A 21,243-nucleotide genomic window follows, 5' to 3' on the forward strand; every position below is an offset into this window, starting at 1 on the left:
TACAAAAAGGTCGTTAGTCCCCCATAGCACGAAGAAATATATGTATTTCAAAAAGACAAAATTTTATAAATACTGTAGCAGCTTTATTTATTACACAGTTTGACCCTAAAACCACCCGATAGTTTAAAAGGGATTTTTTTATCGATATGTAAATCGATATAATTGAGCAAATATATGGAGACAGATTATTGTTTTCCTATGATCTAACTATGCTGTAACATATAGTCGTAGATTCTCTAGAGATCATAGTTTAGAAATCGGTAAACTCTTCTGAACGTCGCAGCAATCTCTACGTAGACTACTATTCTGTGTTATTGTTTCATCATAATCCAGGGTGAGCCAATTGACTCTCCTTTATTATGATTATAAATTGTTACAGTTGTTCTTTTTTCTTGTGTAAGCTTGTATACCTCGATTGTACTGTAAGTTGTAGATTATTTGATGATAAGTGCTTGGGAACTTATCAGAAAGCACTTGCACGAAGGGTAGCAGTTTATTTTGCCTACCAGTCGACATCACTGGGTCAAACGTTATTTGCCTAATACTTTCTGAGTCATAAGTTATCTCTTGTATCACCTCTGAGTTACGTTAAGGAAGATTGAGATTGGTGTCAGGAGGTTTGGTGTCCCCTGGTACAATAAGGGTCGAAGTGCAGCCAGCGACCCAGAGGACAACCAACCCACTGGACTACATGAAAAGGTTAATTCTCGCCAATGTTTTCTATGATTAAACCAGTGTGCTTTAACACCAAATGCCACCATAATTCAAGGGATCAGACGATTTTGTTCTGTGATTAGAGTGAGTAAATCACATACGTTTGTGATCATCCTCTACTGATTTTCTTCAAATATAAAGGAAAGTTTTCCAAATGGTATACTAGATGATGTAGAGTTGTTATTATGGAGTGTTTGTTTCCTCACATATGTCTGTATGGTCTTTTAATAATAACACTGCTATGCTCTTCAAATTTCTGTATGATTCAGTTCCTTTACTGTTCTGCATACTGTTTTACTTATTGCAATACATGATGTCCTGACTGTATTGTAGAACTGACCAGTGAAAATTAACCGGAGCATTCATTTTATAGTTAATTATGCACCACTTCTATCTACCATGCTTGGTCACTTCTTGCAAGATCAACACAAAGGAACACTTTTTGCATGCCCTGTGTAGCAAGGCAGACACTGAGGGATCACCTTTTCCAGTATTGTCTATCATGCGTTTGTTTGTCCATCCATCAGTCTGTCCATTGTCAGGAGTCATATCCTTAAGATATGATTGAAGTGACCCATAAAGGTTAGGTTAGACCCATCAAATTCTGTACTGTGTATTTAAGAGTTCTTTCCCAGCATCAGAGGAATGATTGGAATAAGGCCTATAATTGTAGTTTGGATTTAACTAGAGTTATGCCCATTATGAAAAATTAAACTTTGAAATTTGGCTGGCTTACAACCTGAACATTGGAACTTTACCTGGGTTATAACTTGAACATATGATCTTACTCATCAGGGTCAGGTTAAATGCCTCAATCACACTGTACACAGTACTGTATGCCATTGTTTTCCTGCATCACAAGTAGTAACCTGGCTAATAATCTGATTAAAATTCCATTATAGGCCATGAAACTTAATACAGATATTTTTGAAACAGTATTCTCATCCATTCCTTTTTAACATCCAGTCATTTTTGTTGCAATATATGCATCACATGTGTTTGATGGAGTGTCTCTTTCACTTCTTTACATAGATCTTTAGTGATCGTTTTCCAAATAAAATATTCAGCACATTGGTGATGAGACCATCACAGGCCCAAAATTCCAGTTCCAGTGATCCCAGAATCATCAGCCTCCCTCTTTTGGATTACAACACTCTCTTATAGCTAATTTTTCATCATGCTGGAATTTCACTGGTTTTATTGTGAATGATCGACAGCGTGCATAGGCTAGAAAATACTGAAAATGGGACTGCAACAACACTGAACCCACCAGAGGGAGGAGGCAATGAGTTTCCTGATAGCAGGCTTGTGGCTTTCTTAGTCAGTGAGTTTCAAGCCAATCCTCCAGGAACAGTCTTACATCCAGCTCTTGTATTTACTCAAGAGTGCTGTCTTTTGCTTCCAATTTTTTGTTTATAGTTTTCCAGTAATAGCGTGAAAAATTAGTTCATCTGATATTGAAATGCAGCTTCGTGTATCAGGCTACCTTCAGAAGAGAAAGAGGAATGTAGAGCATCATAGAAGTGTGGAATTGAAGGAGATAAGTAATCCTGTGCTTGCTTAGATAATTGTTATTATTGTGTATACTGCTGGGAAGACATCATTCCCTTAATCTGTAACAAAATGCCTTCACATTGAGAGCAAATTCAACAAAATTTGTCCATTTTTGTTAGTATTATGGCTGTTTACTTTTGTAAAACTTTGAAGTCATTTTCTCAAAGTTTGAGTTTGGCACATTTGTTACTATTTTGCTCAATGCAAATTTTTTTTTTGTGGGTGTGTGTGTATTTCGTTCCACTTCCTTTTTATTTATCCTGTGATGTTGATAACATGCTATGGTACTTTTGAATTCCATAGATATTTTATTTCTTTTATCGTCACTAATAAAAACATGCCTAGGTTTGTCCATTCTGGGCTACAGTAAAAATTAAGATCATGAAAAATGTAGAAAAAATTAATTGGAGTTGTTCAGAGCTTCACTTGTAAGAAAAGAGATATTATAATGGTCCATCTTCATGTGACCAATCTTCACACACAAACTGTTGGAAGAAGCATCCAGTCATGTGCTGCAAGTCCAGGCCATAGTGGATAGGACACACACCGGCAGCTAATGATATCAGTGATTGAAATCATATGTGGAGAACAGAATGAGTCCAGCACAATCACAGATGGAAAGGGATGGTTGAAAAGAAATGATTGCAGGAGAATTGATAAGCCAGAAGGCCTTTGATTCCACTGTGGCTGAGAAATTTGGAATAAGACCTGACCAAGATAAGCAAGCAATAGCTCAATATGGAGGATGGGTAAGACCCTTGTGCATATAAAATAGCTGGTCACAAGACAGTTTTGAGACTTTTCCAACATCCCTAGCTTTTGGGAAGCAGATTTCTAATGTTCATTATGTGAGGTTTTTAGGACAAAGTAGAGAATATGTTTATGCTCAGCATGTTATGTTGATGCGAGGTTAGTGATGTGTTTTGAAACTTTGATAGTGGATTAAGAGAGAGATAGAGGTAAAAATTGCAAAATTGCAATATTGAATTCAAGCTGGTTATCACTTTCTCATAACAAGATGGGGAAGTAGTTTCAGGGAGGAATGTGAGAAAAAGATCAAATATTAGAAAGAGAAGAAGGGAATGAATAGGGTTTGAAGATGAAGGAAGATTATATAAAGAGGTAAATAAAGAGAATAGGGTAGAAGACAACCCTGAGAGCACTACTGTTGACAAGATGGGAAGGATGAATAAATTCATCAGCTTTGCATTAATGCTTAAGCATAGTACTTGATTAATGGTTTTAAACGAATGGTTTTACCAGTTTTGTCATCACAGACATTATTTCATTGTCTCTTTTAAAAACAGTATTTTCTTATGATTTGCATCTGTATTTGACATTTTTTGAATTTTTGGTTAGTTATAAATTTCTTTCATTTGACTTAATAAAAGACAAATCTGCTACCCAAAGCTTTTCTAGAAAGTTTTAAAAATACAATTTTGTTATTGGACGAAACACACTAAAGTGTAATCTTATTCAAGAAAACAAACAATATGGGCAAATGGTCTAGCAGGACTTCTGTGGACATAGCAGGACCTAATCATGTTTATAGAATATTTAGTAAGGTTCTGTTCATAATGTCAGCCATAACAAAACCCCACTCCTCTGTATTATATGTGTGAAAAGAAAGTTTAATGTAGTTTATTTTTTGATACAATTTATGTTAAAAGTTCATTGAAATTGATAAAATTATTTTAAGGATACGATTATCCCACTTTGTTTTTATGAAAATTAGTCTTTTTGATTGATGAAATTATTAATTTTTCAAGATATCAAAGATGCTCTTTTCTCTGTTGTGGGATTATTAAAGACATATGCCTTTGGCAGTTCAGTATTCTGATGACTAAGCCACATTAGGAGTGTGATAAATCTCATGGTACTGGGATTATCATATCTAGTGAGCTACAGTTGCTTCAGGCTCTTTAATATCTTATATTGCAGTACTGCCCTGTGTTAGCAAGGAAAAATAACTCACAGTATAAAAACAGACATAAAACCACCCCATATTATTTATTCTTGGGAAGTTGGTTGTTATAAAGAATACTCTTTTTTTCCAGTATTACTTGGAGTTTCTTGGAATGGAACCTCCAAAGCAGAATGAGGAGAAATTGCGGGAAGCTTGTTGTTATGGTGACAATGAAGCTGTCTTGGCACTTATCACCAGAGGCACGAACATTAACAGTAAACATGAGATAAATGGATGGTAAGTCTTTTTGTTGTAGTCCATTTATTTGTTGAAGTACTGTGCATAAAAGAAACTTTATTGCAAATATTGTTGATGTATTTTTAACGAGTTCTTAATGAAGAATGTCGCCTGATAGATAGATGATGCTGTTATAGACAATTATCAGTGATTTTGTTGCTATGTAAGGAAAAGAACTGAAGATCCTAGCATCTAGATTAATTTTTAGTTTAATTATATAACCTCAGAAGAAGCTTGTTAGAAAGAATATGAAGTGTTGTTTTATTGTGAGAACAGTGGGTAATTGATATAAACTAAGTAATGAAATGGTGAGTGCTAGTAGTATACAGAAGTTAAAGAATCTTCTTGATGATAAAATTAGAGTTTAGAACTCCTTTCCCATATAGTACAGATAATGTAGATAATTACAGCTTTTCTTTCATATCTGTTTACCATTACCCAGCATAGCAAGGTGGCACCAGAATTCCTTGCTTGGCTCCATCCTCGGTTTCTTCTTTTAGAAAGCAATAACACAGGAGGAGGGAATTTTCAGCCTCACCCCAGTCCTGCCTCTTTTCAATCAGCTTCTGCCGTATTCAGAAGAATTGTCACGGGTAGTGTTCTTTCTCCCTTCTACCCTAGGATGATTTTTACAAATAGTCACTAATTACATATTTTTTTTTTTTTTTTTTGCTTTGTCGCTGTCTCCATACCATATATGGTATGGATTGTTAAAGGGCCTTTATATCTAGCTTATTTTTTCTGCGATAAGATAGGGCTGATTTGTGTGTTCTCTTTAAAAGTTTATCATAATTTTATTTTAGTACAACAGCTCGTGTGTGTATCTTAAGTTTATGCAGATTGAGACACAGAGGCCTCTGTTGTTACCTTTCATTCCAGTGAACTGTGTTTACATGCTTCCGTTCTGAATGGTGGCTATCTTTCAAATATCCATTAAGATTATATCAAATTTTAGACAAGAAAAAGAATGAGAGAAGGAAATAATTAGAAGAAAATGAAAAAATTAATCTTGTTTTGTGTGGTAAAAGGAATTACTTGATACTTGGTGTGGACTCTTTATAGTATAATTTTCATTTTGTAGTAATAGTATTATACAGATCTGCTTTGAAATGTTTTGGGTTTGATTATATGTTTAAGTGTTTCAGCCTAAATCCATTCATAGCAGTCCATGTGTATAACAGTTTTGTATGAAGGATGCCACTGATATTGATTTTTATTCCAGAGGAAGTTGCAGAAATCAATTTGTAGACATTGACTCACCTGCTGTCACGTCTCATTAACTATCCATTTTCCTTAGCCACAGTGTTGCTTCCCCTTGCTCCTTTCTGCTGGTATTATTTTGACCACTGCTCTTGTGAACTGTCTGTGTATGCCTTAGCACACATGAACTGGACCCACAGCATGCTTCTGACTTATATCCCCCTGGCTTCTGTGTGGAGACCACCTACATCAGGTTTAACTGTCATGCCACCTCCTTTCCTCATGTAGAGAGGCTTTGGAATTGTCTCCCATCGTTTGTCTTTTCCCCGTTCCAATAACATTTCCACTTTTAAAAGTTGGGTGATTTGAAGTAAAACATATGCCCACAAACTTGCATTCTTTACTATAAGTGAAATCAGACAATTCTAGCCATAAGTGCCATCTTATATCAAGCTTATCAAAGCATTAGATAATTCTGAATAACTTTATTAAAGTACCTCTTAACCTTTATTCTAATATAAATAGGTAAAAGGATGACTAAAACATATCTAGTTTAGGTTTAAGAATGTTAAGAAGAGATTCAATGCAATTAGTCAAAATTATTAAATGCATTGAAAATTTCATTGTAAGAAGTTACTTAAGGCTAGATTTTTCTTATTAAATTCATGATAATGGACATTATCCCTGGAGATAGAGGAGAAGGAATACTGGCCATGTATTCCCAGCTTGTTATAAAAGGCAACTAAGAGGGATAGGAGCAGATGGCTGGAAATCCTACCTTCCTGTATTACTTTCCAAAAGAAGGAATAGAGCAAGGGGCCAAGTAAGAATTTTTTCCTCTTAGGCTTTGTCATCTGTTCTTGACGCTACTTCACTCACACAGGAAATGGCGAGCATGTATGAAAAAAAGGTAATGGATATAAACGTGGGAAAACATTTTACTCTGAATTAGTCAGAGTGCTTTTTCCTCAGCATGATTATTAACATATGGACTTATTTACCAGATAGAGTAGTTCAGAGCAACATTTTTGATATTTTTAAGAATAGACTCTACAAATACTTCAAGTCCATGGCTGAGATTGTTTGTTCCTCCATAGTTGCACATAAAGATTACAAGTACCTGTATTTCTCTTAAAGTCATACATGTGCTTTCCTTTGCTAACCACACTATTTCTGATATCTTCCTTTATCACAGACTCAAGAGGGCCTAGTGATTTGTTATTGTTTGAATTCCTTTGTCATCAAACATCTGAGGAACATAAAGTGATCCTTCCTGCTTCCTTTATTCTTTCACTTACCTTTCTTCTGAGATGATCATGATGGAGGCATGCTTTTTCCCATGCCTTGTTGGCAAAGCTGCTTAAAAAGATATTCCATTGGACAACTGATGAAAAGGGTGGTACCTTTTAAGGAACACATAGAAAATGTTTTTGTAGCTTTCAAAATATGATTGTTGTGCCTTTGATCAAGATGTTACATTTTGTAGTTTGTCTTTATATTTCTTTTATTTTATAGGATATGATTTTAAGATTGATTAATATTAAGGAAATTGCCCTCTTTAGCAGTTTTTTATTTAGCATTTCTATTCTCAGGACAGGACTACACTGGGCTTGCAAGAGAGGTAATGTCGAAACTGTCCGTTTACTTGTGGCAAATGGTGCTGACACGGACCTTGAGAATAACCAATCACAAAAACCAGCACAGTTGACAACTAATCCACAGATTCTTCAGTTACTGGGTATTGCTACCTTTTCTTATTAGTATTTTTCATACCTTTTGTTTTAGTCACAGTGTTTTTTTTAGAAGGTATAATGAGTTAATCTGTGTTTAGTAAACTGTGCCCTAAATTACATGATAGCAGTTACAATTCTTTAAAGCACATTGGTCTTTATTTGTTTTGCTGTTCATTGGCAGCTGTCCAAAAGGAATGTTTAAACTTTTTCTCAGTTGACATCAGTGCAAAGCTTTACTTGTTACAGTACAATAAAATCCCTGTTGGCTAAATACCTGGATAGTGGAATTTCTATGAGACTGACACATGTTATTATTACTATTGTACAACCCCATATCATCTTTCACAAAGAGATCCTAGGGCTGTATCCTCAACATACCTCATCTGAGGGGCTCCTGTAGCTCTAAGGCAGCATTACACTTGATAGCAAAGACAGGATGGACAACTCTGAAGAGTGAAAATTCTTTGACAGGATTGTACTCTCTTTAATCAGCTGATGATACATCCTCGTCAAAGATGACTTTTCAGTCTTGGTGTAACCTCAAGAAGACGGAGTCTGGCAGTACCACAGACATATTGCTATTGTTATTGAATAAACCTGGGACCTCTTTCCTTGATGAGGCTCCTACAGTTTCCAGGCAGCACTACTTGAGAAAGGAAGAACTTCTTTGGAGTGAAAGGTTCTTTGATAGGATTTTACTTTTTTCATCAACAGATAATAATGTAATCTCATTAAGGGTGATTTTACACTCATGGCTTAATCAGAAGCTGGTGAAGTCTGGCAACACCCTACTACCACATATAAAATTTTTATGATTACCTCGGAACCTCTTTCTGAAATGGTCCTGGTGTTACCCCAGAGCACTTTCTGTGAAGGTTTTCGTGTTACCCTAGGACCCTCTCTCCAAGTGCTCCTGCAGCTTAAGGCTACACTATGCTCAGTAGCAGGGAAAGGATGGACATCTTCAAAATGAGAAGTTTCATAATGAGACTACTCTTTTGTAAGTTGACGACAACGATACAGCCGTGAATGTTCACTCCTGGTGTAACTTCAGGCAGGTGGAGTCTGGTAACACCCCCAGCTGACATAAATATAAAAAGTATAATAACAATAATGATATGGCAGTGAGGCATTACCAAACTCCACTTGCTTTTGGTTATGCCATGAGTGAAAAATCACCTTTGTTGAGGCTGTATCATTGTCTGTTAATGAAAAAGTTTAGTCTTGTCAAGGAACTTCTCACTCAAGGAGGAATTGAACATTTTTTGGACAGAGGTAAATCATGTGAGAACAAGTGAAAGCAGTGAATGTAGCAGGTGGGGAAAACATGCTAAATTTTACATAAAGTCTTATGGTTGTTCTATCTTTTCATTTCTCAAAAAACTGTTCACTTTTTACATCAGTGATCTGTTTTAAAACTATACAGTTATTATCAGGTCATGCCTTTCTCTTTTCTCTGGTCTTTGTTCCCCCTCTTTTGCATCTTCTCTATTTGCTCTTTGTGCTTCTTTAGGTGTGGTGAACAAACATGTGAAGCATATCCTAGTTTTAGTGTTTTGTAGGTTATTAACAACTTCCTAATTATTATCTTATCATTATTCGTGAAAGATATTCTAATATTTGCCAACAGACAATTTGTCTCCTTAACTGTTCCATAAATGTGAGACTCAGGCAACAGGTTAGGGATCATGTCGATTCCAAAGTCCTTCTCACAAACAGAATCCTGAAGCTTATTCCTTGCGAGATGATAATTATATTGATGACTTCTGTCACTTTTTCCCATCCTTATTACATTTGCACAGGTTAATTTTCATCAGCTTTATATCAGACCAAATTTGGAGTTTGTTTATGTCCTCTTGTAAGTTGATTCAATCCTTCTCAATTTTTTACATCCCTCATGACCTTTGCATCATCTGCAAACTTATTCAGGTTGAAGTTCATACCTACTGGTAAGTCGTAGACATAGACCAAGAAGAGTAATTGTTCCAGAAAACAGAACCCCTCTGACTTTAAACTAGTCACCTCAGCCAATTTAGAGTAGGCCCTTTTGATGTGTATCCTTTATTCCTTTCCACTAAGGTACTCCTCTATCGGTCAAAGGAGTTTTCCCCATCTTGATATCTAGTGATCCAGCTTCTTTATTGGCCCTCCTTGTATAGTGTCAGGTGCTTTCTGGCAGTCCAGATACAAACAGTTATCCCAGTATTCCTTTTGTCTAAGACAGTACTCACTCTCATGTAAAACTTGCTTTCTAATAATCTTTCCTAGAACATTACTGACAACACTCATCATTAAGACCAATCTGTATTTCAGTGCTTGTTCCTGGTGTCCTTTCTTATTGACAAATATCACTCTTTCCCTTGGTACTCAGTCTCTCTTCATTGACATTTTCATCAGCATTTCAAGAGGTTTATCTAGCATATCTCCCAGATCACACATTTTCAGCATGTGGTGAGGTTTCACATGGACCATTAGCCTTGATTGTGTCAGTACCTTTTGGTATTTCATTAATACCTTTTACAGATATTTTAATGCTTTCTAAAACCTCCTGTTCCATCTTGCTGTTGTTAGGTCTATAATGTCATCCTTTGTGAAAACACTTTTATTGTTATTCACTTCCTCTTATATCATTACACCATCCTTTGCAATTCTTGACTCTGAATCTCTAAGCCTGGTTCAGCTGCTCATTAACTGACAACTTACTCCTGAGAAATTCATGGAAAAGTTTTGGAATTTATCTTGTCTTGTCCACAAAGTCCTTTTCAAAAGATTCCTGTCTTACTGTGGTGTACTCAATCTGTTTCCTCTTATGCCTTGCTAATACTAGCTGGCTGGAATGCTGCTTGTATCTCTGCCACTGCACATCTCAAAGCTCCTTGTTTTTAATATCTTTGATTAAACCATTCTTTCCTTTTTCTTACTATTCCCTCAGTACTTGTGATTAGAGGTACTCATGTTTGTACTACTTCATCGTGAATTTCACACATCCTCTCACCACAAAGCCATGGATCCTGGATAGTGAACTCCATTTCCCAATCTTTTTTTTTTTTTTTTTTTTTGTCGCTGTCTCCCGCGTTTGCGAGGTAGCGCAAGGAAACAGACGAAAGAAATGGCCCAACCCCCCCCCCATACACATGTATATACATACGTCCACACACGCAAATATACATACCTACACAGCTTTCCATGGTTTACCCCAGACGCTTCACATGCCTTGATTCAATCCACTGACAGCACGTCAGCCCTGGTATACCACATCGCTCCAATTCACTCTATTCCTTGCCCTCCTTTCACCCTCCTGCATGTTCAGGCCCCGATCACACAAAATCTTTTTCACTCCATCTTTCCACCTCCAATTTGGTCTCCCTCTTCTCCTTGTTCCCTCCACCTCCAACACATATATCCTCTTGGTCAATCTTTCCTCACTCATCCTCTCCATGTGCCCAAACCACTTCAAAACACCCTCTTCTGCTCTCTCAACCACGCTCTTTTTATTTCCACACTTCTCTCTTACCCTTACGTTACTCACTCGATCAAACCACCTCACACCACACATTGTCCTCAAACATATTTCCAGCACATCCATCCTCCTGCGCACAACTCTATCCATAGCCCACGCCTTGCAACCATACAACATTGTTGGAACCACTATTCCTTCAAACATACCCATTTTTGCTTTCCGAGATAATGTTCTCGACTTCCACACATTCTTCAAGGCCCCCAGAATTTTCGCCCCCTCCCCCACCCTATGATCGACTTCCGCTTCCATGGTTCCATCCGCTGCCAGATCCACTCCCAGATATCTAAAACACTTCACTTCCTACAGTTTTTCTCCATTCAAACTCACCTCCCAATTGACTTGACCCTCAACCCTACTGTACCTAATAACCTTGCTCTTATTCACATTTACTCTTAACTTTCTTCTTCCACACACTTTACCAAACTCAGTCACCAGCTTCTGCAGTTTCACACATGAATCAGCCACCAGCGCTGTGTCATCAGCGAACAACAACTGACTCACTTCCCAAGCTCTCTCATCCCCAACAGACTTCATACTTGCCCCTCTTTCCAAAACTCTTGCATTTACCTCCCTAACAACCCCATCCATAAACAAATTAAACAACCATGGAGACATCACACACCCCTGCCGCAAACCTACATTCACTGAGAACCAATCACTTTCCTCTCTTCCTACACGTACACATGCCTTACATCTTCGATAAAAACTTTTCACTGCTTCTAACAACTTTCCTCCCACACCATATATTCTTAATACCTTCCACAGAGCATCTCTCTCTCTCTCTCTCTCTCTCTCTCTCTCTCTCTCTCTCTCTATATATATATATATATATATATATATATATATATATATATATATATATATATATATATATATGTATATTTATATTTTCCAATTCACTCCATTCCTTGCATGCCTTTCGCCCTCCTGCATGTTCAGGCCCCGATCACTCAAAATCTTTTTCACTCCATCTTTCCACCTCCAATTTAGTTTCCCACTTCTTGTTCCCTCCACATCTGACACATATATCCTCTCTGTCAATCTTTCCTCACTCATTCTCTCCATGTGGCCAAACCATTTCAAAACACCCTCTTCTGCTCTCTCAACCACACACTTTTTATTACCTCACATCACACCAAAACCACAGCTCCCTTCCCACAACCAGACCCCACAAAACTTTCCATGGTTTACCCCAGACGCTTCACATGCCCTGGTTCAATCCATTGACAGCATGTTCACCCCGATATACCGCATCGTTCCAATTCACTCTAATTCCTTGCACGCCTATCACCCTCCTGCGTGTTCAGACCCCAATCACTCAAAATCTTTTCACTCCATCTTTCCATTATTCACTTGTAATTATCTTTGTGCTCTTCAGTACACTTGTGGGACCCCATCTCTTAAAGCCTTCTGGATTTTCTTGCTGTAGCCACATTTACCTGACTTATGCTTACTGTGCTCAAAATATCCACTACCTTTGTGAGGACATGAATGATGTGACATGTTCCAGCATGTGTCATAAGTACATATCATGTATATTTTCTTGAGCATCTCATCATCCATATTTTTAAAGGCAGTTTTGACAATAACCAAATTGTAGTTTGCTATCTTCATTATCATGCCACTCCTTCATATTCCTTGATTTTCAGGTGACAGATTCATTTTGATGTCATTATTGAGGTTCCTTTCATATTGTTTAACTTGTGATCAATCATATGATAGTTATAGTGTGATATCTTTACTCCCTCTCCCCTCTCTACTTTACATTTGCCAAGGTGAAATTGATTAGCCATTTGTTCAACCAATAATGGTGTTATGATTCCACTTGCTTGGTGCTACACAGCAAGTGAAGAGTTGTTGAAAAGATTGTATGATCATCAGTTTACAAAAAGGAGTACAAAGCTATCTTGTCCAAGAACTTCTCACTCCAAAGGATTCCATCATTTCCCCACTATATATTGTAGTGCAGCCTTGAAGTTGCTGAAGACCTATAATAGGGGTTTTAGGGTTGTACACGGTAATTTGTCTGCAATACACCACAAACGTTTTTAGGTGTGATTCATTTCTCTTCATGAGTGTCTGTGTTTTTGTAATAAGCTCATAAATGCATTTTGACAAGGTCAGATTTTCTAATATGTAACTTTATTTTGTTTATGGATGGGATTGTTAGGGAGGTGAATGCAAGAGTTTTGGAGAGAGGGGCAAGTATGCAGTCTGTTGTGGATGAGAAAGCTTGGGAAGTGAGTCAGTTGTTGTTCGCGGATGATACAGCGTTGATGGCTGATTCGGGTGAGAAACTGCAGACGCTGGTAACTAAGTTTGGTAAAGTGTGTGAAAGAAGAAAGCTGAAAATAAATGTGAATAAGAGAAAGGTTATTAGGTATAGTAGGGTTGAGGGACAAGTCAATTGGGAGGTAAGTTTGAATGGAGAAAAACTGGAGGAAGTGAAGTGTTATAGATATCTGGGAGTGGATTTGGCAGCGGATGGAACCATAGAGGCGGAAGTGAGTCACAGGGTAGGGGAGGGGGAGAAAGTTTTGGGAGCTTTGAAAAATGTGTGGAAGGTGAGAACATTACCTCGGAAAGCAAAAATGGATATGTTTGAAGGAATAGTGGTTCCAACAATGTAATATGGTTGTGAGGCGTGGGCTATAGATAGGGTTGTGCGGTGGAGGGTGGATGTGTTGGAAATGAGATGTTTGAGGACAATATGTGGTGTGAGGTGGTTTGATCGAGTAAGTAATGAAAGGGTAAGAGAGATGTGTGGTAATAAGAAGAGTGTGGTTGAGAGAGCAGAAGAGGGTGTATTGAAATGGTTTGGTCACATGGAGAGAATGAGTGAGGAAAGATTGACAAAGAGGATATATGTGTCAAAGGTGAAGGGAATGAGAAGTGGGAGACCAAATTGGAGGTGGAAGGATGGAATGAAAAAGATTTTAAGCGATTAGGGCCTGAACTTGCAGGAGGGTGAAAGACATGCAAGGAATAGAGTGAATTGGAACAATGTGGTATACCGGGGTCGATGTGCTGTCAGTGGATTGAACCAGGGCAAGTGAAGCATCTGGGGTAAACCATGGAAAGTTTTGTGAGGCCTGGTTGTGGAAAGGGGGCTGTGGTTTCGGTGCATTATACATGACAGCTAGAGACTGAGTGTGAACGAATGTAGCCTTTGTTGTCTTTTCCTAGCACTACCTCGCATGCATGTGGGGGGAGGGGGTTGTCATTTCATGTGTGGTGGGGTGGCGACGGGAATGAACAAAGGGAGCAAGTATGAATTATGTACATGTGTATATATGTATATGTCTGTGTATGTATGTATATGTATACGTTGAAATATAAGGTATGTATATGTGCGTGTGTGGACGTGTATGTATATACATGTGTATGTAGGTGGGTTGGGCCATTCTTTCGTCTGTTTCCTTGCGCTACCTCACTAAAGCAGGAGACATTGACAAAGTATAATAAATGTGAATATAATAACTTTGTTTTCCTTTTAGGCTTAGAGGTTGTTTTCCTTTTAGGCTTAGAGGTTCCTGTCACAAGTGAAGGAACATCATCAGACTTAGATTCTCTCCCCATTACACCAAACTATTTGGCTCATCCACCTCTAGACTACAAAGTTCCTCTAACTATAAAGAACCCTCCTGGGAAACCCATCACCAATGGAATTAGTGAGGGCAATAGTCATCCAAGTTTACCAATTCATCATCCAAGTTATGGCTCAGTCCCAGGGCCCATGCATGATTATCTCACAAAACAGACTAAAGGTAAGTGAATATATGATATTTATGATGTATGTTTGTTTAGGCAGAATTTTCCAATTTGTTTTGGGGACTATGTTGTAGGGGAAATGTTTTTGTTTACCTAGTTAAGGAATTGGGTTGATCATAATGTCAAGTGCATTATATTGATTACTAGCTATTATATTTTCAAGATTTATTTCCATAAAATGCTGTAAGATTACTGGAAATTGAAGGATAGTAAACTTGCATGCTTCTAAGAGTTTCCACTATGAGAAGGGCAGAATAGTGATGATTGAACATTTATTAGTTGTGTTGTTTAGGGCATTCTTTGAGTGGAAGTTAGTATTTTTAACAGTTTCAGTGCTAGAATCATGTAGTGCCATTAAAAATTTTCTTTTAACTACAAATGTTGTAATTTCTCCATGGCACCCAAAGAGAAATTTTTATCTCCTGCATCATTCATTACATCTCACATCGCTTCAGAAATGCTTGTATGTGGAATGCTACCGTCAGTGAATAATGTTGATAAACACAAATGTAAATATTCAACAGCTGATTCACCTATACTTTTATAACTCTTGTTCACATTTTTCTTGTATTTTCACTATGATTTAGGTAAGTTTTGTACACAATAACAGCATCATAGATATTACAATAATTTATCAATCATCATAATATAAAGAAATTGCATTGATTTAAATGATTAGTTTGTTGTAACATCTTGGTGCTTTTTCATAAGAATTATTTGGTTCATTCATTTTATCCTTTTTATTTTTTAGTTAAGTTTTTCTGACATCTAAGTCAAAAGGGAAAGAGGCATGTTACAGCATAGGAAATACGAGATACCTCAGGCAGTATATTCAGTTTGTTATACACACATGAGGAAACAGCAAGCACTTTCAATGGTGGGGGGAGAAATGCAATGATTAAAGTCACAGGCCAATTGCACAGTGTGTAAATTTAGCTTTCTTGGTGTAAAAAAAGAAAGATCTTTGCTAAAGAAAACAAGTAAATATTGTAATGACAGTCCAATAGATTCTTCTATCTCTCCTTCATACTTCTTTGCCATTTCCTGCACTAGTAAGGTATTGCTAAGAACAGATGAAGAAAAAGCCTCATTTTTTCTCTCATTTAAATATGATTGATGATTTTACAGCTTATTGTATAAAGTTGTCTATGTAACTAAAGAAAAATTCATTTAAGGCAAACTATTGGTGTGGTGATCATTTTCATCAATTTGTTTTTTGTCTCATTAGACATAACATCAAGCCAATTGAGACTAATATATTTTTGCTGAAACAAGTATTGGAATTGAAACCTTAAAGAAGTCTCCTACTACAGGCCCTAACAACATATTGAACTTTCACATTGGATACTATGACCCAATTGCAACCCAAGCACTTACAGATATTATCAGTTTCTTTTTGCTACACAGCAAAATTTGTAATGTTTGGAAACTTGCCAACATAGCACCAATCCTAACACTCTCCAAACCACTCAACTCTCCCTTCTCCTGCAATTGCCTTATATCACTTCTGTCATTAGTATCCAAACAAAAAATTGTCAACAACAGAATCAAATATATCCCACTTTCTCCCACACAGTATGTTGTCAGACCTAAACACTCTACCGCCACATTACTCACTGAGCTCACACAACATATCCTAGATGGATTCAACCAACCACAATTCCCCTCTTGCACCATACTAGTGACAGTATACATCTATAAAGCATTTTACACTGTCTCAAATAATAAATCAGCCATGTGTGTACAGTGAAAAAGTGAGAAGCGTCTCTGTAATTGTGTGGAAGTTCATGGTTCATCGTAATATACTTTTAATGGGTTAAGGATTTCTGTGAGTGATTTGATGTTTTACAGTTGTATTCCACTCTTTGGATTTTGGAGTTGATTTAAGTATGATAGATAGACAAATAGGTGATATTACTTATAATTTTACTAACTGTTATACCTGACAAGTTTTCCCCTCTAAGCAACACATAATTATGGGAGTTCTGTGCAGTACCAGTATTATAAAGGGGAGTAAGGAACATTAATTAGAAAGAATTAAGTTGTGAATGTTAAGAGACAGACAAAAAACTGAAAGCATTATTCACTGAAGACTGCAGTCCATATTCTATGCTTTAGTATGATAGATAGAAAAAGAGGTAATATTTCTAGTAATTTTACTAACTGTTTACCTGACAAGTTTTCCCCTTAAGCAACATGTAATTATGGGAGTTCTGTGCTGTACTAGTATTATGAAGGGGATTAAGAAACTTCAATTAGAAACAATTAAGTTGTGAATGTTAAGAGACAGAAAAAAAACTGAAAACATTATTCACTGAAGACTGCAATCCATTTTCTATGCCAATGTAGATGAATATTTTTCATATACACACCGACTTATATAAAAACTTTTAGTTTACTTATATTTTGTGTTTTCAGAGTTGGTTTTGAAAGTTCGAGTGGCTTACACAGATGACCCTGATTTTATAGAGGTAGATTTCCAGAGAGCTCAAATGAATTATAGTCACCTCCTCACTACCTGCTGCAGAGAACTGGCTGTGAATCCGCAACTAGTGGAAAGAATAAGGTTTGTTTTTACTGTTCCATCTATCATTTCAAAGCAGGACAGCATTGACTGAATATTCTGCCAATGCCTTGGTTACCACACTTTTTTTCCAGCACTTAAAGTGTGTCATCATTCTTTGAAGTAGATATTCAAGGAACAATTCTGAATTGGAGATCCTTGTTTGAAAATTAGCGACTAAGTATAATAAAAATAGAATATATTTTTCTCAGTTATCCTGTAGCCACCCCACAAAGACACACAAACAACATCACCAAACTTCTTGAACTGTTATCCCACCCAGTGGACATGGCTGGCTTTCCAAGCATTATGAAAGCCCCATACAAAGGGATCCTAGAGCAAAAAGATAAAGGTAAAAATATTGTTTAAGTGACTTGTAAATGGTAAAAGTCATCATTTGATGACTTCCACAGGCAACAGGACTCTTCATTTGAGGACTGGTTTCACAGGAATTCTTCATCCCTTAAACCATTAAGACCCTAAGTTTAGGGGGACCCCAGTATGCAGATTGATAAAAAGAATGTACAATTTTTTAATCCTATTAGTTAACAAAGGGATCCTAGAGCAAAAAGATAAAGGTAAAAATATTGTTTAAGTGACTTGTAAATGGTAAAAGTCATCATTTGATGACTTCCACAGGCAACAGGACTCTTCATTTGAGGACTGGTTTCACAGGAATTCTTCATCCCTTAAACCATTAAGACCCTAAGTTTAGGGGGACCCCAGTATGCAGATTGATAAAAAGAATGTACAATTTTTTAATCCTATTAGTTAACAGGAAATATCAAGAAAAGTTATGAAAAAGAATCTAGGAAATTTCCTTGCTGCATTGCTATTCAGATATCTAAAGTTTGCACTCTTGTCTGCGATGCATTGGCTGTTTTATTGCTGCTGTGTGATAGAGTATGTCATCACCTCATTGCCTGGCCACCGTCATGCTTAGTTAACGTAACACACGTTTTTGTTTTGCTTTTCTGATAATAACACACTCCAGATTTTTGGAGACTGTGTAACATGATACTCGGTGAATGATATATAAGTATTATGTATATTGTTTCTTTACATACCATAGGGTTTCCACATTTGCTTTATTTATATAAGTTTTAGATATATGACATACATTCATTATGTTTTAGTTTCATATTTTTCAGATAAACATTATCCAGAGTTTTATACTGTCTTGTTATTCATTGCACAGTGATCCAAACCATTTACTGCCATCACTTGTTGTAGAATATTTTATTTTTCTTTCTTCTTTTCTATTTGTTCACCATTTCATTCATTAGCGATGTAGCCCCAGGAACAAACAAAGAAAAGGCCTTATTCACTCACATTCATTCTCAAGCCATCATGTGTTGGGTACTTTTGTTTACTCTATATCATAATCAAGATAACTTTCCTGTTATGATCAGAATCTTATTCATCATCCATCAAATTAACATTACTGTCCTGTATGCCCCAGAGATAATCACCGATTTGCTTAGCCAAGCACACATGGCTTTGCACAACAACATTGTGGAAAGTAAAAAGCAAACACTCTTGGTTGGGACAGAACTGTACCTTCTCCATCTTTGTGTTAATTGACAGATGATACTATAGGATTTTTTACCAATGCTAATCATAGTTGCTTGTGGTATATGGCATTCTGCATACCGAAAAAAGCAAGCCTTTGAATTTAAATAAGGATGGAGAGGTAACCTGTATAAGAACAGTTGCAATAACATGTTAGGCACATATAGATATGTTTGTAGAAAATAATGGGTTTAATTCCCTACCAGTACTTGATACTTGTATGATTGCTAATGTTGCATTGGTCACTATGGTGCTTTTTTCCACTTCCTGGAAGCAGTTCTGAAGCTTAACTACAAATGAGAATGAATGTAAATCTGTGTAAATATATAGGTAAATGATGTTAGTGTGGCTGATGAACATTTGGTAGTGCTGCAGTGTGTGAGGAAGTTATCATTATGGAGACATACATCAGAGTGATGTTAGAGAGAGTAGACTGGGAGACTGGAATGTTACCACATTTGACTTTTGGCCATGTTTACTCCTCTAGCTCAATTCACATAATATTCGCATAATTTTTGCTGACCATCTTGATATACATAACAATACCTCACCATCATATTGCACTTTAACTCATGACTAAAAATTTTCACAAATGCAGCACCACTCATAATATTTTTTGGTCTCTTTCTGTTGGGAACAACTAAACTGCTGATAAGTTACCAAGTAAGTCCAGTAAATGGCCGGTATGACATATTTTTAGTTGGATGCCTGACTGCCTTTACAATACACTTTATATGAGGAGCTATTATGTTTAAAACACCATGTGCTTTTTGGATTCTGATAATATGCTATCATTGTTCAGGTGATCAGAAAACCTATCTTTATGAGGAGGAACCAGACATTATACAGGACTGTGAAGAATTAGTTGAGGTGAAAGATGTTTCAGAAACAGACTATGATGAAGGAAGAGCAAAAGTGAAGAAAGAGGAATGGGAAGAGATGAGTAAATGAGAATATGGAATAAGTGAGGATAAAATATGAAGTATGTCAGTAAACAAAAAAAAAAAAAAATGCTTTATATGTGCATAATAGTACAATATAGTACATGTTGTTGAGGAAGATGAACCACAGGTAGTAAGATTTAGGTAGGAGCATTTGTTTTTGTTTTTTTCATACTATTTGCCATTTCCAGCATTAGCGAGGTAGCGTTAAGAACAGAGGACTAAGTAAGCCTTTGAGGGAAATCATCACCTGGCCCCGTTCTCTGTTCCTTCTTCTGGAAAATTGAAAATGAGAGGGAAGGATTTCCAGCCCCCTGCTCCCTCCCCTTTTAGTCCCTTCTATGACAGGCAGGAAATATATGGGAAATATTCTTTCTCCCCTATCCCCAGGGATAGGGAGCATTAGGTACTAACATTAAATAGAAGTAGGTAGAAGTAGTTGTTAGGAATGTTAGATAGGAGCCTCTGCAAACATTGCATTCAACTTACCCTCTGCCAGTGGTTTGTTAAGAGTGAGGCATAAAGGCTAAGAAGCGTTACTGGAGTTCTTTAGTTATGGAGACTCAGTTGCCATGGCCACCCCTTTAAGGGAGTTTCAATTGGAATGGGTGTCAGAGATATAGCAGCAACCTTCCCCTTATGTAATTCTTCAGTTTGTGATCCACTCTAAGATCTTATTTTATAGCGAATGACCAGAAAACTTTTCTTTCCAGTGTCTTATTTTATCATATTTTCAGAAAGCTTCCAAACACCCGCCTCCGAAATGACAAAGATGTCCAACGTTTGTGTGACTTCATGGAACTAGAACTTGTAATTAAGGGTCAAAATAGGCTTCCTGTGTCTAGAAATGACACACAGTCAACATCAAAAAACAATTATAAATCAATTCATGGATTTAAAAACCAAACTATTTTGTACTAGGTAAGTTGATTTCATCTGAGTTTGACAATTTTTTGAAAAAAAAAGAAAGATAGGAATTAGATTTCTTTATGTATTAAAAATGGGGGCCATCTCTTTGAAGTTTTGTAGCAGATGATGAATAATATTTTTTTGAATACTTGTATTTTAATCTAAGGTTGTAAGATTATTACATTGTTGAATGCAGTCATCCATCTGTCATTGTGACGTGTATCTGTCCTTAAAAGTATTTACTGTTTGACTGTGAAATTACTTTCATTCAGAGGTACATCTGTCTCTTCATCTTTAGTCAGTATTAAGTGCTTTAGTAAAAATGTATGCAGGTTTTGATTAAAAAGATTAAAAGAAAAAAATTTTGTTATTTGGAGCCTCTTTGCTCTTTGCATGAGCAGATTTTACTGTCAGTACCTAATTGCCTCTCCTACTTCAGCAAGGTAGTGTGAGGAATAATTGAGCAGTGACCTCATTTGCACACATACACTCTCAAGCTGTTGAACATGATGTATTTAAATCAAAGCCTGCTTCATATGCTCATATTCAGCCCATTAACAGCA

At 36.7% G+C, this 21,243-nt stretch overlaps 1 protein-coding gene across 7 annotated transcripts in view; it reads left to right on the forward strand.

Moving 5' to 3' along the window:
- Positions 1-21,243, forward strand: part of LOC139760672 (ankyrin repeat domain-containing protein 40-like) — a 54,280-nt gene that overhangs the window by 18,381 nt on the left and 14,656 nt on the right. For 2 of the 7 annotated variants that reach the window (XM_071684190.1, XM_071684188.1), the window contains exons 2-6: positions 4,326-4,471; positions 7,264-7,409; positions 14,422-14,691; positions 17,114-17,261; positions 20,509-21,042. In XM_071684190.1, coding sequence (XP_071540291.1) covers positions 4,347-4,471; positions 7,264-7,409; positions 14,422-14,691; positions 17,114-17,261; positions 20,509-20,692 — 873 coding nt within the window. In that variant the 5' untranslated portion in view covers positions 4,326-4,346 and the 3' untranslated portion in view covers positions 20,693-21,042. Of the gene's footprint in view, positions 1-189; positions 335-418; positions 700-4,325; positions 4,472-7,263; positions 7,410-14,421; positions 14,692-17,113; positions 17,262-20,508; positions 21,043-21,243 lie in introns of those variants that run through there. The other 5 variants (XM_071684191.1, XM_071684186.1, XM_071684193.1 and 2 more) reach the window with 5 other exon arrangements.

This window comes from Panulirus ornatus, chromosome 37 (genome assembly GCF_036320965.1).
Source record: "Panulirus ornatus isolate Po-2019 chromosome 37, ASM3632096v1, whole genome shotgun sequence".
NCBI lineage: Eukaryota > Metazoa > Arthropoda > Malacostraca > Decapoda > Palinuridae > Panulirus > Panulirus ornatus.